Genomic DNA, 18,697 nt, shown 5'->3' with positions numbered 1-18,697 from the left:
TCTTTATTTTTTGAAATCTCTTTATTTTGTTATATTAATTTTAGAAATAATATACAGTTATTGGAAAAAGTCTTCTAAATGCCAGAAAATGTGTAGAGAAAGGCAAAGTTAGCCGGGCGCGGTGGCTCAAGCCTGTAATCCCAGCACTTTGGGAGGCTGAGACGGGCAGATCACAAGGTCAGGAGATTGAGACCGTCCTGGCTAACCCGGTGAAACCCCGTCTCTACTAAAAAATACAAAAAACTAGCCGGGCGAGGTGGCAGGCGCCTGTAGTCCCAGCTACTCGGGAGGCTGAGGCAGGAGAATGGCGTGAACCCAGGAGGCGGAGCTTGCAGTGAGCTGAGATCCGGCCACTGCACTCCAGCCTGGGCGACAGCGCGAGACTCCGTCTCAAAAAAAAAAAAAAAAAGAAAGGCAAAGTTTTCCTGTAGTCTATCACCTAGCAATAACCACCATTAATATTGATGTCTAGCCTTCTAGAATTCTTTTCTTTGCATACTTAGCACAAATTTAAATAGCGGTGGTGTTATATTACACATATTTCTGTAACCCAGCCTAGCAAAGTACTATAGATATCTTCCCATGGTAAATATGACAGTCGTATTTATAATTGCATACTCTGACATCATTTCAATATGCCGAGAGAAGAAGGTTCTTTAATAATCAACTTTCTGCCATATTTGGGCCTAGGACTTCACTTTATATTCACAAGGTTTTGCAAAGTCCACCTCTACTTTATTTTTGGCCATGAATCTTATTAACAAATTGCATCTTGACAATAGAACAGTCAGTATGAGGAAGACAGAGAAGATAAGATCGGGGAAAGGCAAAGTCAAGTTTTTATGGATAGTATGGTGATAACTGTTCTTTAGAAGAGATGGTGACTCGTTGAACTCTAGGTATGAATAAGGGCAAAAATATCAAGAATTGCTCCTTATATGTGTGTACATATACATATATATACACACACATATACACATATGTACATGTATGTATATTAAAAAGTATATATACACACACATACACATATGTACATGTATATATATAAAAAAAGTATATATACACACGCACACATATATATTTTAAAGAACAGTTATCACCATACTATCTGTATTTCTTTTTTCAGAGTGAACCTCATTCTGTCGTCCAGGCTGGCGTGCCGTGGTGCAATCTTGGTTCATTTTAACCTCCACCTCCTGGGCTCAAGCGATTCTCCTGCCTTAGTCTCCCAAGTAGCTGGGACTATAGGCACATGCCACCACGCCTGGCTAATTTCTGAATTTTTTTGTAGAGATGGGGTTTCATTCTCTGGTTAGGTTGGCCTCAAAGCTCCTCGTATACATCCCTGTTTGTTGGAATGATCCTTCTCTACTCTGCAGTCCTAGTGTCATTAATAATAGTGTCCCCAGTTTGGGTGTGGTGGATCATGCCTGTAATCCCAGAACTTTGGGAGGCTGAAGTAGGAGAATTGCTTGAGGCCAAGAGTTGGAGTTTACAGGGAGTTATTATTGCGCCCCTGTACTCCAGCCTGGGTGACAGAGCAAGACCTTGTCTCTAAAAATAAATAAATAGTGTCCCCTTTCACAATAAAAATCTCTCAGTTTGGACAATACATTATTTGGTCATCCTGTTCATACTTTACCTATTTGCTAATAATCCTGTGATTGAAACATTAATTCAACTCACCTAGTTTTATGGGACAATAAGTTCATTATAAGTAAGGTCCTTATCTGATAATTCTTTATATTTCCTGTGGTATCTGCTAGCACAGGACTTTGAACCTAACGTATGCTCACTGGATATCGATTAAGGGAAAAAAGAAAAGAAAAGAAATATAGTGTGCAGAGGACTTCCCAACTGTGTTCCTCTGATGTTTTCCAAGAAAAAAGATTTCCATGATCAGTTAAATTTGGGCAATGCCACATACTCCATTCTCTCTCTCGGGGATTTAGCATACATTTACAGAATTTTTTTAAAAATTGCCTTTTGTCTTTAGTTTTTAAATTTGACGGAAATGGATTTTTGTCATGTATGAGAGTGGGGATCCTTCAGGGCCTGTTAATTCTCGACCTTGCCTTCTGCTGCCTCCCTTGTTGAAAGGCCCTGATTTTTTCTTTACACCACTGCTGTAGGCGAAAGTCAGGGGGCTAAGTCAGTCCCAGGAAGGACACAGAATCTTCTTTCATGGATAATCCTTTTCCCCTGGCACTCAGGTGGGATCAAAAAAGAGTCATCCACTATTCCGGGGGAGATCTGATAGCTGTGTCATCTAATCGAAAGATCCACCTTCTGGACATCATACAAGGAAAAGTGATACCCGTTGAATTCCGAGGCCATGCTGGGAGTGTCCGGGCCCTCTTCCTATGTGAGGAGGAAAATTTTCTCCTAAGCGGGAGCTATGACCTAAGTATCAGGTGAGGAGTCCAAAGGCATCATGATCCCCATCCCACCTAAGGCCTAGAGGCAGCTCATGGAAGAAGTGGGCATGCTTTTTTCTTTTTATATTTAACAGTTATCCTTGGCCGGGCGCGGTGGCTTCATTCATGGGAGGCCGAGATGGGATTTAGAGATCGAGACATCCTGGTCATAGTGAAACCCCCGGCTCTCTATTGTTAGGGTCACGGGGCTGCCGGGCGAGGTGGTATGCCCAGTTGCCGGGAGGTTGAGGTCGAATGAGCGTGGACCCTGGAAGCTTTGTGCCACCCATTACTGCACTCCAGCCTGGCGACAGAAGTGAGATTCGCTCAAAAAAAAAAAAAAAAACAGTTATCCTAGAAGATACTGACTCTAGAATAGCTTCAGCTTATTATTTTGGCAAGGAAAAAAGGTCAGGAATGTTTTTTGCTTAAAATTTGAATGAGATAGATTTATAACAGTTATCAGATATTTTCTTTTTTTTCTTTTTTTTTTTTTTTTTTTTTGAGACGGTGTTCCTGCTGTGCTCCTGCAGGCTGGAGTGCAGTGGCGTGATCTCGCTCACTGCAAGCCCGGGCCCCTCCCGGTTCACAAAGCATTCTCCCCAGCCTCCCAAGTAGCTGAGACTACAGGCTTCGCCACCACGCCTCGCTAGTTTTTTTGTATTTTTAGTAGAGATGGTTTTCACCTATACAGCCAGGATAGTCTCATCTCCTGACCTCGTGATCCACCACTTCTCGGCCTCCCAAAGTGCTGGGATTACAGGCTTGAGCCATCACCGCCTCAGATATATTTCTTTTTTTTTGAGACGGAGTCTCACTGTGTCTCCCAGGCTGGAGGCAGTGGCGCTGACTGCTCACCATGGTTCACTCGGTTCACGCTTCATTCTCCCTCGCCTCAGCCTCCCAAGTAGCTGGGATTCGAGCAGGCGCCAGCCATCAAGCCTCGCTAGTTTTTGTATTTTTAGTAGAGACGGGGTTTCACCATGTTAGCCAGGATAGTCTCGATCTCCTGACCTTGTGATCCACCCGCCTCGGCCTCCCAAAGTGCTGGGATTACAGGCTTGAGCCACCGCGCCCGGCCCTCAGATATATTTTCTAATTGATGAGTGCAAGTCAGAAAAATTTTCTTTATTATCATTCTTAGATGAAGAAATAATTTACCTTTGTTCTTACAGATTCTTTCAGGGAACATGGCTTTTTATGGGTATGAGACAGACTATAGAGGCAAAATAGTGTTTTAAAAACGCATATGTATGTATATTTTTAAATAGTATAACAAACACTCATGCATCCATTACTCAGGCCAAGAAATCAGATATCACCATTTCCTAACCCTCTCACTGTGCCTTTCTCTCCTTGCTTCTTCCTGCCAACCAGAGGTAATGTTATCCTAATTTTATACTAATTATTCCCTTGCATTTCTTTGTCATTTTTGCTTCCTTCTTATATATCTCCAAAAGTATTAATTACTTTTGCCTGTTTTTGAACTCAACATAAAAGGAATCATATTTTTAAAATTTGTTGGTACTTCATTCTTACATGGAACTATATTTTTGAGATTCACCTATATGATGTAGGTGGCAGTAATTAACTTATTTCACTGAGATACAGTATTACATTTGACGATTGTATCATAACTCATGTGTTTGTTTTTCTGTTGGTGGACATTTGCATTCTTTCTAGTTTTTTGTTTGTTTGTTTTCTGAGACGGAATCTCGACCTGGTTGCCCAGGCTGGAGTGCAGTGGCACGATCTAGGCTCACTGCAAGCTCCGCCTCCCGGGTTCACGCCATTCTCCTGCCTCAGCCTCCCAAGTAGCTGGGACTACAGGCGCCCGCCACCACGCACCGCTAATTTTTTTGGTATTTTTTAGTAGAGATGGGGTTTCACCGTGTTAGCCAGGATGGTCTCGATCTCCTGACCTCGTGATCCACCTGCCTCGGCCTCTCAAAGTGCTGGGATTACAGGCGTGAGCCACCATGCCTGGCTCTTGTTTCCAGTTTTTCATTATTTCAAAGAATGCTGCCAGAGATGGGTCTTGGATGTGTCCCCTGATGCCCATGTGCACGAGTGTTTTAAAGGTATATTCTTAGCATGGGAATTTCTAGGAAGGAGTACTAAACTGCTTTCCAATGCGGTTATATTAATTTACATTCCCATTTGCAGCATATGAGAATATCTCTTCTTATGTATTCTCACAAACACTTAATATTGTCAATCTAACAGTTTTGTCAATCTGATGGATATTAAATAAAACTCACTGTGTTTTATTGGGGTTTAAATTTTAACTTTTCTGATTATTAATGAAGTTGAGCACCTTTTCATATGTGTATTAGGGTCTCCAGAGAAACAGAACCAATAGGATGTGTATATACATACGAGATTTATTATAAAGTATTGACTTGTGTGATAAAGGCGGCTGGCAAGTCCAAAATCTGGGGGCTGGAGACCCAGGAGAGCCAACAGTGCAGATGAAGCCCAAAGGCTGTCTGCCAGAGAATTCCCTCTCACCAGGACTACCTATTAACTTTGTTCACAGTATCTACATGAATTTTGTTGAACAAAAATTCTCAAAATGGGACGGGCGCGATAGCTCACGCCTGTAATCCCAGCACTTTGGGAGGCCCAGGCGGGCGGATCATCTGAGATCAGGAGTTTGAGACCAGCTTGACCAACATGGAGAAACCCCATCTCTACTAAAAATACAAAATTAGCCGGGCATGGTGGCACATGTCTGTAATCCCAGCGACTCAGGAAGGCTGAGGCAGGAGAATTGCTTGAACCTGGGAGGTGCCACTGCACTCCAACCTGGGCAACAAGAGCGAAACTCGGTCTCAAAAAAAAAAAAAAATCAATATGAATGTAATAAAACATCAGTTTATCAGGGTTTTTTCCCCTTCATTTTTGTGATTCTTCCCTCTTCCAGGTCACAGAGATATTTTCTAATATTTTCTTCTACCAACATTACGGTTTTATCTTTTGCATTCAGTTTTTTAATCTATTTGCAATTCAACCTTATATGTGGCGTTAGGTAGGGTTTCCATTTCATTTATTTGTATTTAAATAAAGTCAGCAGTCTCTCCCCCACAGCAACTACTATATAACCTGCCACTTCCTCCACTGATTTGTGGTGCTATCTTTATCACATGGAAATTTCCCATATGTGCATGAGAATGTCCCTGAGCTCTCTGATCTAGTCCATTGTCTGTTTTTCTGTTTTTAATCAAAATCCCCCTTCTTGAAAATTGTTTGTTTTATTTTTAGGTATGCATTTAGAGAATGTTTTAAAATGTGATGGGGAGGGAAATTCTACTTTTCACTTTTCTTTCTTTCTTTTTTTTTTTGAGACGGAGTCTAGCTCTGTCGCCCAGGCTGGAGTGCAGTGGCGCCATCTCGGCTCACTGCAAGCTCCGCCTCCCAGGTTCACGCTATTCTCCTGCCTCAGCCTCCTGAGTAGCTGCGACTACAGGCACCCACCACCACGCCCGGCTTGATTTCCTGTATTTTTAGTAGAGACAGGGTTTCACCGTGCTAGCCAGGATGGGCTCAATCTCCTGACCTCGTGATTCGCCTGCCTTGGCCTCCCAGAGTGCTGGGATTACAGGCGTGAGCCACTGCACCCGGTCTCACTTTTCTTTTTTATGTAAAGCTATAGTATATAAGTTTTGAGTTTTTGGAGTAAGTTGATCAACTTTCAATAAAACCTAACCAGACTTTTTATTGGGATTGCATTGAATTTATAGATTAGTTTGGTAAACACACTCAATTAAATAATCTGTGGTCTTTCTTAGAGCCTTAAAGTTTTTTTCATAAAAGTCCTGTGTATTTTTACTTAATGCCTGTAAACGTTATAATTTTGTTACTGTTGTGAATGGTATCTTAATTTTGCTTATGTTTTCAAATTAGTTATTGCTGGCATAGAGAAATGCAATTGATTTTTGTAAATTGATCTTGTGTCTGGCATCCTTGCCAAACTCTCTTATTAGTTCTAAAAGCATGTATGTTTAATAATTGGTTTTTCTATGTAGACAATCTTATCAACTGCAAATGACTATATATATATTTTGTTGTTGTTGTTGTTGTTTTGTTTTGTTTTTTTTTTAAGATAAAGTCTCACTCTGTTACCAGACTGGAGTGCTGTGGCGTGATCTCAGCTCACTGCAACCTCCGACTCCCTGATTCAAACAATTCTCCTGCCTCAGCCTCCCGAGTAGCTGGGACTACAGGCACATGCCACCATGCTTGGCTAATTTTTTTTTTTGTATTTTAGTAGAGACAGGGTTTCACTATGTTGGCCAGGATGGTCTCGATCTCCTGCCCTCGTGATCTGCCCACCTCAGCCTACCAAAGTGCTGGAATTGCAGGCATGAGCCACTGCGCCTGGTCAACAATATATTATCTTCTTTTCTAATGCCTATACCACCTTTTGTTTTTCTTTCCTTCTAACTTTGCCTAGGCCTTCCAGTGCTGTGGCAGGCAGTAGCAGTGAGAGTGGGCATCTTCATCTTGTTCCCCTTCTGGAAGGGAATATATCTACAATTTCTCCACTGAGCATAATATTTACTGTTATGACTTTGGCTTATATCTTTTACTAAATCCAGAAAGTTCCTTCTATTCCTATTTTTCTAAAAGTATTTATCAAATACCTTTTCTTGCATAAATTTAGAAAACCAACCTGAAGACATAAACCACCATACTGCTAGAAACAGAAATTCAAAACATGCTTTCTTTCAGAGCACTGTGCCATCATTCAATGCACTGTGGCTGCATTGGAGGCTCTGAGAAACTGGTAAGGCATTGGTAAGGCTGCAAGACCCTTGGGAATATTAGAAGAAAAACCTTAACATAGTCAAAAAACCCCAAAGACATATTAATCGTTTTTATGTGCAAAACCTCACAATAACTCTATGAAGTAAGTGCAATTTTTTTTTTTTTTTTTTTGAGACGGAGTCTCGCTCTGTCGCCCAGGCTGGAGTGTAGTGGCGCTATCTCGGCTCACTGCAAGCTCCACCTCCCGGGTTCACACCATTCTCCTGGGTGGGACTACAGGTGCTGCCACCACGCCAGGCTAATGTTTTGTATTTTTAGTAGAGACGGGGTTTCTCCATGTTAGCCAGGATGGTCTCAATCTCCTGACCTCGTGATCTGCTCGCCTTGGCCTCTCAAAGTGCTGGGATTACAGGTGTGAGCTCCCCCGCGTGGCCATTAGTACAATTATTGTCCTCAGTTTACAGATGAAGAAACTGAGGTACGTGGTGGTTCAGTAACTTGCCCAGGATCACACAGCTGGTAAGTGATGGCCCTGGGAATGGACTTCAGGAAGCCTGCTCCAGAACCATTATCTCAGCATTCTGCTTTGTCCTGTCTCAAAAGCAGCCTAGCTGAAGTGGAAGTGCAATTGAGAGACCTTGGGCACGTGTTCTTAACAAAAAACAGGATAATTCATCTTTGCTCCCATCTATCTCTTAGATATGCTCTATATGTACATAAATATTTTGGATCTAAGTGACTGGTAAAGGATTCTGTTGCTCTTGTTTGAAGATCTGCTGTACCACTGAATCAGTGCCATGGATTATAAGGCTGGTGGTCATTCAGGATGCTTCTACCTGAAAACCACCTGACATTGATCAAGCATTTTGTACAAGTTAGTCACTATTCCAGTGTTACCTCCACTGGTGCAGGGTTTCTCAACCTTGGCGCTATTGCCATCTGGGGCTGGGAAATTCTTTACTGTGGGGCCTGCCCTGTGCAATGTAGAATGTTTTGCAGCATCTCTGGATTCGATGCACTAGATACCAGTGTCTCTTCCTTCCCTGCTTGTGACCACCAAAAATATCTCCAGCTATTTCCAAATGGCCCCTGGGGGTATAAGTTACCCAGGGTTGACAATCACTGTATTAGTCCATTTAATTCTTCACAAAAACCCTATGATGTAACTACTCATTATTATTTCCATTTTATCAGTAAGGAAAGGAAACTTACACAGAAATTAACTTCCTCAAAGTTACACCAAATAGGTGCTGCAGCTGGGATTCAAATCCAGGCCCCTGACTCTTAAGCTGAACCATGAGGCTCTGCTGCCTCCCAACTACCTACTTATCTACAGGGATTCTACGCAGTATGATCCTCTGAGCCCTCAGGAGCTCTCACAAACATTCTTTTGGCCTGATTCCTGCAGATACTGGGATCTGAAAAGTGGGGCTTGCACACGAATCTTCAGTGGTCACCAGGGGACTATCACTTGCATAGATTTGTGTAAGAACAGGCTCGTGTCGGGAGGAAAAGATTGCCAGGTAAAAGGTGAGTAAGAAGTGCCTTAAATTTTCTAAGAAGTTTCCTGCAACTTATGGGTTACCAAAATGCTTTGTTTTGTTCATTTCTATAGGCTGGCAGTCATTTATTCCCTCCCTCCCTCCCTCCCTTCCTTCCTTCCATCGATCCATCCATTCAACAACTATCTGTAGAATACCTACAACAAGCTACACACTGAGCTAGATGCTGAGGAGAAAAAAAAGGAATAGGATACGGCCCTTTAGATACAACTTTTTATTTCTTCAGAGGGCTCATAGTCTCCTAATGGAAGCAGATACATAAATATATAGTGGGGAATATAATAAATCCATGAACAACAACAGCTGCCATTTACTGAGTACCAATTTTGTGACAGATGCTTAACATACATTATTTAATCCTCACGAGAGCCCCATTGGTAATTTTATAAATGGGCCAAGATATATACATAAAATATAAGCAAAGGAGGCCGGGCGCGGTGGCTCAAGCCTGTAATCCCAGCACTTTGGGGGGCCGAGACGGGCGGATCACGAGGTCAGGAGATCGAGACCATCCTGGCTAACACGGTGAAACCCCGTCTCTACTAAAAAATACAAAAAACTAGCCGAGCGAGGTGGCGGGCGCCTGTAGTGCCAGCTACTCCGGAGGCTGAGGCAGGAGAATGGCGTGAACCCAGGAGGCGGAGCTTGCAGTGAGCTGAGATCCGGCCACTGCACTCCAGCCTGGGCGACAGAGCTAGACTCCGTCTCAAAAGAAAAGAAAAAAAAAAAAAAAAAAAAAAAAGAAAAGCGAAGGAAAGCATACTTACATAGTTAGGGCTAACCTACCATAAATGGTTAAGCACATGGCTTCTGGATCCAGACTCCCTAGGTTCAAATCCCGGCTCTGCCACTCACCACCTACATGACTTGAGCAGGCAACCTAACTTCTCTATGCCTCAGTTTCCTCATCTGTGTAGTGGGGAATAATAATAGTACTTTTCTTGTGAAGATGAGCTCATGCATGTCACACACCTTGAGTGGTCGCCGGCTTACTGTTAGCGCCATGTAAGTATCAACTCTGGTTGTTGTTATATTTTGTCTCAGGCCACTTGTCCTGTTGCCTGAGGAAGAAGGTGCTTTTGGGAAGCACCTTTGAAGGAGACTTTAATGTTTTCATTCCTGAATTCATAGAGTTCACTTTAAACTTTTTTTTTTTTTTTTTTTTTGAGACGGAGTCTTGCTCTGTGGCCAGGCTGGAGTGCAGTGGCACGATCTCGGCTTACTGCAACCTCCACCTCCCAGGTTCAAGTGATTCTCCTGCCTCAGCCTCCCGAGTAGCTGGGACTACAAGCGTATGCCACCACACCCAGCTAATTTTTGTTTTTTTTAGTAGAGATAGGGTTTCACCATGTTGGCTAGGCTGGTCTCGATTTCCTGACCTTGTGATCCACCCGTCTCGGTCTCCCAAAGTGCTGGGATTACAGGCGTGAGTCACTGGGCCTGGCATCAACTTCTTCCTTTTAGGAAACCCTGTTCTGCCACCCACCCACCCACTCTCATCCCCACTACAAGATGCCAGGCAGTTGCTGTAACACAGTCTGTGTTGAAGCAGCAGTAAACCCACCCCTAGCTGCGACCATTTCTCCATAAAATCCAAAAGTCAGATTCAGAAGTATTTAAAAATGTAAGTGAGGGTAGACGACCTTCTTTTATTTTGGGGATAGAAGGTGTGGGTCAGGAAGACAGCGTATGGGAAAAATGACAACACTACATGTATGCCGTGATTTTCTTTCTTTTTTTTTTTAATTTTACCTGCCCCTACTCAAGCTGTATGCCATGATTTTTATGAACTCTACTTGATAGCAAGCATGTTTCAGGCTTGATGAATCAGCTGATTGGAGATGAGCTGTCTAGCACTTGGGCCTCAAGGCTAAGTTCTAGGGCCATAGCCAACAGGTGGCTCCCCCAACCACCTGTATTCAGGGCACATCTGTGCTGTGGGTACATGAGCTGTTGGTGAGCCTGTCCTGTGGAGGTGCTAGGCCAGGGGAAGTCCTTCTAGAGTCCGACTTGATGGGCTCGATGAGTCTTTTGCTTCTGTGATGGGGAGCAGAACTCCACTGTCAACTTTCCTCTTCCCCCTTTTTCCCCACTCCCATCTCTTCCTCTCTCTCCCTCCTGTTCAGTATGGGATGTAGACACAGGGAAGTGCCTGAAGACGTTTAGACACAAAGACCCCATCTTGGCCACCAGGATCAATGATACCTACATTGTGAGCAGCTGTGAGCGAGGGGTGGTGAAAGTGTGGCACCTTGTCATGGCCCAGTTGGTAAAGGTGAGTGGGCAGTGGGCTGCCTTGTGGGAAAGGGCACTGGGGAGGAGATGGGTGGGCCCCTGGGCCCCCCCTACCTAGCTCCTCAGGTCATCCTAGAGCAACTGAGTATGGCCGTCAAGAAGGACAGTCCTGAAGCTCTAAAGGGGAGGGCCCCAAAATGGGGCATTCAGAGTCCGTGGAGGGTAGGGGCTCCACTGCCCACATCATGACCCATGGTATCATGGGGTTGGTGGAGGAAGGCTGCATTCTGACTCAGCATGAGTTATGGGCTCAGGGCCTTCTAACAGCAGTGGAGGTGAAGTACCTTTTTCTCCTCAAGAGTATTGCACTCTGTAGGGCCAGACGCAGTGGCTCACACCTGTAATCCCAGCATTTTGGGAGGCCGAGGCGGGCGGCTCATGAGGTCAGGAGTTCGAGACCAGCCTGACCAACATAGTGAAACCCCATCTCTACTAAAAAAAAAAAAATACAAAAAATTAGCCGGGCATGGTGGCGGGCGCCTGTAACCTCAGCTACTTGGGAGGTTGAAGCAGGAAAATCGCTTGAACCCAGGAGGCGGAGGTTGCAGTGAGCTGAGATCACGCGTCTCCAAAAAAAAAAAAAAAAAGTGTTGTATTCTGGCATGGGGTGAAGGGATGAACAAAGCATTTTTTTCCTAAGAAGAAAATACTGGGGGATGAACAGAGAATGTTTTTTCCTCCTTGCTCTCTAATGAAGAGAGAACATGGATGGTCTTGAAAGTGATTGGTTGGTCATGAAACCTATTCTTGCTGGATCTGAACCCCTGGCCTTAGCGGGTGGTGGCGATATATGATTTGCAGCAGGAACACAGGATCACAGTGAAAAGTGGCTGGCTTGGTCTGTGGAATTTTCCCACCAATCCTGTCACTATGGCCAATCCAGCAGTTGCAGGCACAGGGATGGCCCATGTGCACTCTGCGTTCTGGCAAGGAGCTGGGATAGCACATGTTGCCTTCGTCCTTCTGACAGCAAAGGACAGTGATTTCTGGCCCTTTCTGGTGCTCCAAGAAGGTAGTGTCTGCCCCAGACACAGACCCACCAGGAACGTGGCCCCTCCCTGATCCCATTCCTCTGTAACCAGAGAGAGAGCTCTACGTGGAATGGACTCCATTGGCCTTCTTTTTTTCTTTTCTTTTTCTTTTTTTTTTGGAGACAGGGTCTTGCTCTGTCACCAGGCTGGAGCACAGTGGCGAAATCTTGGCTCACTGCAACCTCCACCTCCCTGGTTCAAGCGATTCTCCTGCCTCAGCCTCCCAAGTAGCTGGGATTACAGGTGTGCGCCACCATGCCCAGCTAATTTTTGTATTTTTAGTAGAGACGGGGTTTCACCATGTTGGCCAGGATGGTCTCGAACTCCTGACCTCATGATCCGCCCACCTCGGCCTCCCAAAGTGCTGGGATTACAGGCATAAGTCACCATGCCCGGCCTCCATTGGCCTTCTTACAGCAAAAGCAAGGTTAGCTCAGGTACCTACCAAGTGAATGGCAATCACAGATTGATGGGGGGTGGCTTTGGCATTCATCTGAAGAAGCCTCAGCTTTGGTTCTTGGAGGAGTCACAGTCTGAGTTGAAGACAGTGGTATCTTTTCTTGCAGACTCTCAGTGGCCACGAGGGAGCCGTGAAGTGCCTGTTCTTCGACCAGTGGCATCTCCTCTCGGGAAGCACTGATGGCCTGGTCATGGCCTGGAGCATGGTGGGGAAGTATGAGCGCTGCCTGATGGCCTTCAAGCATCCCAAGTAGGTGCCTGTGAAGCCTGGAGTGGTGAACCTGGTGTCCTTCCCTTCCCCGTCATAGCCTAGAGTGCAATCATTGGCAGACCTTCTGCTCCCTGTGGCCATCGTGTTCTCTGCACTTCACCCTCTCTGCTTCCTTCCTCTTCCACCTGGGACCCATTTTCCCCCACCATCTTCTCTGTTTGGCCATTAACCTTTTCCACTCTTCCTTGTTTCTCTTGCGAAGTAACTATAGGAGCTGGGGGTTTTGAGAAGTTATTGAATTCTTTTTTGTTTTTGAGATGGAGTCTCACTCTGTCACCAGGCTGGAGTGCACTGGCACAACCTCGGCTCACTGTAAGCTCCACCTCCCAGGTTAATGCTATTCTCCTGTCTCAGCCTCCCGAGCAGCTGGGACTACAGACACCCACCACCGTGCCCGGTTAATGTTTTGTATTTTTAGTAGAGACGGGGTTTCACCGTGTTAGCCAGGATGGTCTCGATCTCCTGACCTCGTGATCCGCCCGCTTCGGCCTCCCAAAGTGCTAGGATTACAGGCGTGAGGCACCACGCCCAGCCTGAAATTTTATATTTATGACCCTCATGATAAATTCATACCTGATAGCTATCAGACATATGAATACTGGCAGAACCATCCCAAATAATGCCAATTCTAATAAACTTAAAATTCTAGGAATTGGTCTTTATCCCAGGATGCTTGTGCTCACAAAAGCTTAAAAATGATCCAAAGACTTTAAAAGAGCTGAGAGCTTAAAAAGAGGCACTTATAACTACAAGTCTACAGGCTGGATCCTATTCCAGGGTAGCAAATGGATGTCATTTTACATGCCAATTCAAATTTAGTGGTGGTGGCTGCTTGGAATCAAGTAATAAGCATTCTGAGGTCACATCCGTGCTTGTTTGGAAAGAGTATTGTGGTCAATTCTGCCATGGTCATCAGTTTTATATGCTACTCTATGCTACTCTTATACTACATGAATATAGCTTCTTTCCCTGAATGCATTATAAAAATTTCCAGGAAACTAAATGCTACCTTAATTGATTAAAAGAATAAGTGGGCTTTTGGCCGGGCGTGGTGGCTCACACCTGTAATCCCAGCTCTTCGGGAGGCCAAGGCGGCCAGATCATGAGGTCAGGAGATGGAGACCATCCTGGCTAACACCGTGAAACCCTGTCTCTACTAAAAATACAAAACATTAGCCGGGCGTGGTGGCGGGCGCCTGTAGTCTCAGCTACTCAGGAGGCTGAGGTAGGAGAATGGCATGAACCCTGGAGGCGGAGCTTGCAGTGAACCGAGATGGCGCCACTGCACCCCAGCCTGGGTGACAGAACAAGACTCCGTCTCAAAAAAAAAAAAATAAATAAATAAAAAGAATAAGTGGGCTTTCTAGGGGATCCATCGGGGAAACTTATTTTTAGTAAATTGATCTTTTTTTTCTGGCCTACAGTGACTTATCTTACCCTTAGATATTAAGAGTCAAAATGAACCATGATTGCTTCCTGATTGCTGAGTTTTGTGCAAAGCCCTCTTAGTCCCCACCACAAGACTATAACTCCATCCAGCCAGCTTAGTAAACCTTCTGGATTATCAAGCCTTGATCTCCGGGAGGAAGTCAAGCTTTATGAAATCACCTGAAAATGTCAACTATATGTTTTAAAAGCTTCTAAGCAGGATTCAGTAGGATTAGTTAGTGAGCGGAAAATAATTTGTTCCCAGCAAGCCCAGCAATTTCGTCACGGTTCCATCATACCATTAGCCTCTCCCTCCACCTCTGCTATGAGACCTTCTCAGACAATTCCCACTCCTATTGAATGACAGTCCCTAATATACCATTCATATTAGCTCCTGCTATCCTGCATAGTAACAGAAAAACCATAGACATTTGGAAGACAGGGTCAATACTCTCATTTGTAGGTCTCTTTCTCCCACCTTGTCTGTAGGAGCTCTGTGCTCAATAAATGTATCTAACTGATTGGTAACAAGGAATAATTTGACAGCTTGCCTTTCTGGAAAGTTCTAACGATTGGACTGATAACTCATCTTTTGAATGTGACATAGGTGAGAAAGCAGATATAGTTGCTATCTGTCCTTTGATGGAAGAAGGGCTGGAGAAAGTGGTCTTTCCATTCCTGATGTAATATTTTTTCAACCAAAATTAAGATTTTGCACATAGCGTGGGACAGAATGGATATGAGGGAGGAAATTTGAGGATGCAAAATAGGACTGACAGGAATGATGATCTTTGGAAAAGCTTCTGTACTTGTAGTGTCTTTTTATAAATTTATTTTTATTTCTATTTTTATTATTATTATTTTTAATGGCGTGTCACTCTGTTGCCCAGGCTGGAGTGCAATGACGTGATCTCGGCTCACTGCAACCTCTGTCTTCCAGGTTCCAGCAATTCTCCTGCCTCAGTCTCCTGAGTAGCTGGGACTACAAGCATGTGCCACCATGCCTGGCTAATTTTTGTATTTTTAGTAGAGACAGGGTTTCACCAAGTTGTGCAGGCTGGTCTCGAACTCCTGACCTCAAGTGATCCACCCACCTTTATATTAGTATATAGTATCCCAGACTCCCAAAGTGCTGAGAATACAGACGTGAGCCACAGTGCCCTGCCTGTAGTGCTTTTTTTTTTTTTTTAAATATAAGCCTGGCCAACATGACAAAACCCTGTCTCTACAAAAAATACAAAAATTACCCTGGCATGGTGGCACACACCTGCAGTCCCAGCTACTTGGGAGCCTGAGGTGGGAAGATCACCTGAGCCTGGGGAGGTTGAGGCTGCAAAGAGCTGTGATTGTGCCACCACACTCCAGCCTGGGCAACAAAGTGAGACCTTGTTTCAAAAAACAAAACAAAAAACTTTATTCCTTAATGTATTTTCCATAGCTCACATTGTAATTTGCTTTTCGCTGCAATTTTTAATTAGGATACGATTCACATAACATAAAATGTACCACTTTTGTGTGCAATTCAATTTTTAAAGTATTTTTAAAAGTATATTCATAATGTGCAACCATTACCACTATCTAATTACAAACATTTCCATCAGTCAGTAGAAATGTCCCCTGCTTTATTCTTTATATTAGTAATCTGAGTCTTCTCTCTTATTTTCTTGGTCAAAGATTTGTCAATTGTCTAGCTAATAGTTTGTTGACTTTTTTTTTTTTTTTTTTTTTTTTGAGACAGAATCTTGCTTTTTCTCCCAGGCTGGAGTGCAGTGGTGCAATCTCAGCTCACTGCAACCTCCACCTCCCCGGTTCAAGTGATTATCCTGCCTCAGACTCCCGAGTAACTGGGATCACAGGTGCCCACCACTGCACCCGGCTAATTTTTGTATTTTTTCGGAGAGACGGGGTTTTGCCATCTTGGCCAGGCTGGTCTCGAACTCCTGACCTCAGGTGATCCAACCACCTAGGCCTCCCAAAGTGCTGGGATTACAGGCGTGAGCCACCACACCTGGCCGTTTGTTGACTTTTTAAAAAGAGAACCGCTGGGTGCGGTGGCTCATGCCTGTAATCCCAGCACTTTGGGAGGCTGAGGCGGGTGGATCACCGGAGGTCAGGAGTTTGAGAGCAGCCTGGCCAACATGGCAAAACCCCGTCTCTACTAAAAATACAAAAATTAGCCGGGCACCTGTAATCCCAGCTACTAGGGAGTCTGAGGCTGGAGAATCATTTGAACCCAGGAGGCTGAGGTTGCAGTGAGCTGAGATCATGCCATTGTACTCCAGCCTGGGCAACAAGAGCAGAACTCCGTCTCAAAAATAAGTAAATAAATAGGCAAATAAAAAAATAATAATAAGAGAACCAACTTTTGGTTTCATTTGATTTTCTGTATTTTTAAATTGTCTATTTCTAATTTCTGCTAAAATCTTTATTATTTTCCTTCTGCTTCCTCGTTTGAGTTTCATTTGATCTTTTTCAAGTTTTTTAAGGTGAAAGATTATTGATTGGAGAAAGGTAGGCATCTACTGCTATAAATTTCCCTCTGAGCACTGCTTAGCTTCATTCCATAAGTTTTGATAGGTTGTGTTTTCATTTTCATTTATCTCAAAACTACTTTCTCATTGCCTTTCTGATTTATTCTTTGACTCAGTGGTTAAGACAAGGTTGTTTAATTTCCACATAATTAAGAATTTTCTAAATGTCTTTCATTATTCATTTCTAATTTAATTTCATTGTAGTTGGAGAGCATACTTTGTATGATTTCAGTCTTTCAAAATATATTGAGATTTGTTTTGTAGCCTAACATATGGTCTATCCTGGAGAATGTTCCATGTGCATCTGAGATAAGTGTGTGCTCTGCTGTTGTCTGGTGGAGTGTTCTGTATATGTATGTCAGCTCTAGATAGTTTATGATGATGTTCGTGTCTTCTGTTTCCTTGTGGATCTTCTAACTAGTTGTCCTATCCAGTCCCACCTACTCAGGAGGAGGCTAAGGTGGGAAGATCGCTTGAGCCCAGGAATTTGAGGCTGCAGTAAGCTATGATCTCACCACTGCACTCCAGCCTAGGTATGGAGTGAGACCCTGACCCCAAAGAAAAAACAAACAAACAAACAAAAAAACTTACTTCTGTTATTAATGCTGTTTTCCACAGTCTTATGTATTTTTTGTTCCTGAATTATTTCATTGTTGCCTTTCTTTGCGTTAAATGGATATTTTTAGTGTGTCATTTTAATATCCTTGTCATTTCTCTTTTCTATAATTTGAATGTGTCCCCAAGAAGTATGAGTTAGAAACTTAATCCTTAATGTAAGTGTTAGGAGGTGGAGCCTAATGGGAGGTATTAGGTCACTAGGGCTCTCCTTTCAGGACTGGACTAATGCTACAGTGGGAATGGGTTCATTATTGTGGGAGTGGGTTCCTTATCAAAGGATGATTTCAGCCTTCTCTTCCTCTCTTTTGCCCCCTCTTTGCCTTTGGCACAGCAAGGTTCTCACAAGATGCCAGTCCTTTGGCCTTGGACTTCCCAGCCTCTAGATCCATAACTAATAAGCTTCTGTTGATTAGAAATTACCCAGTGTATGGTATCTTGTTATAACACCACAAAATGGACTAAGACACTTTTCTTTTTTTTTTTTTTTGAGATGGAGTCTCGCTCTGTCACCCAGGCTGGAGTGCAGTGGCCCGATCTCGACTCCCTGCAAGCTCCGCCTCCTGGGTTCACGCCATTCTCCTGCCTCAGCTTCCCGAGTAGCTGGGACTACAGGCGCCCGCCACCATGCCTGGCTATTTTTTTGTATTTTTAATGGAGACGGGGTTTCACCGTGTTAGCCAGGATAGTCTTGATCTCCTGACCTTGTGATCCGCCCACCTCGGCCTCCCGAAGTGGTGGGATTACAGGCGTGAGCCACCATGCCAAGCCAACTAAGATACTTTTCTAATGATAAATCGTCTATTAATCTTACTGAGGATCCTTTTTACATGAGGACCTACTTCTCTCTTGTTGCTTTCATTATACTCTTCACCCTTGGCATCTGAAAATTTGATTATGATGCATCTAAGTATGGACCTCTTGTAGTTTATCCCAGTTAGAGTTTGTTGAGCTTCTTAGACCTGTAAATTAATGTTTTTCATAATATTTGGGAGGTTTTCAGCAATCATCTCTTCAAATATTCTTTTGGCCCCTTTCTCTACTTTCTTCCTGGATCTCCTATTATGATTTGTTTGATGATGTTTTACGGATTTCTGGGGCTCTATTAATTTTTCTTTATTCTTTTTTTCTTTCTGTTCCACACACTGCATAACTTCAGTTGACCTTGTTTCAAGTACTTCGCTTCTTCTACTTGCTTAAATATGCTGTTGAGCCCCTCTAGTGAGTTTTTTTTTTTTTTTCCCCTGTAGTTGTAGTTGTCAGAACGAGGTCCATTCTGTTCCCTCTGCCACCAGGACTGGAGGCTGTTACTTTCATG

At 43.7% G+C, this 18,697-nt stretch overlaps 1 protein-coding gene across 5 annotated transcripts in view; it reads left to right on the top strand.

Annotated features, from left to right (window-relative positions):
- The window catches only part of CDRT1 (CMT1A duplicated region transcript 1), a 44,657-nt gene that overhangs the window by 13,761 nt on the left and 12,199 nt on the right, over window positions 1–18,697 (top strand). For 4 of the 5 annotated variants that reach the window (XM_017950355.3, XM_009189714.4, XM_009189715.4 and 1 more), the window contains exons 7-10: window positions 2,214–2,414; window positions 8,596–8,717; window positions 10,876–11,024; window positions 12,642–12,784. In XM_017950355.3, the coding sequence (XP_017805844.2) occupies window positions 2,214–2,414; window positions 8,596–8,717; window positions 10,876–11,024; window positions 12,642–12,784 (615 nt within the window). The remainder of the gene's footprint in view (window positions 1–2,213; window positions 2,415–8,595; window positions 8,718–10,875; window positions 11,025–12,641; window positions 12,785–18,697) is intronic. The other variant, XM_017950356.3, reaches the window with a different exon arrangement.

This window comes from Papio anubis, chromosome 17, assembly GCF_008728515.1.
Source record: "Papio anubis isolate 15944 chromosome 17, Panubis1.0, whole genome shotgun sequence".
Lineage (NCBI taxonomy): Eukaryota > Metazoa > Chordata > Mammalia > Primates > Cercopithecidae > Papio > Papio anubis.
This window is presented reverse-complemented; position numbering and strand designations above follow the sequence as displayed.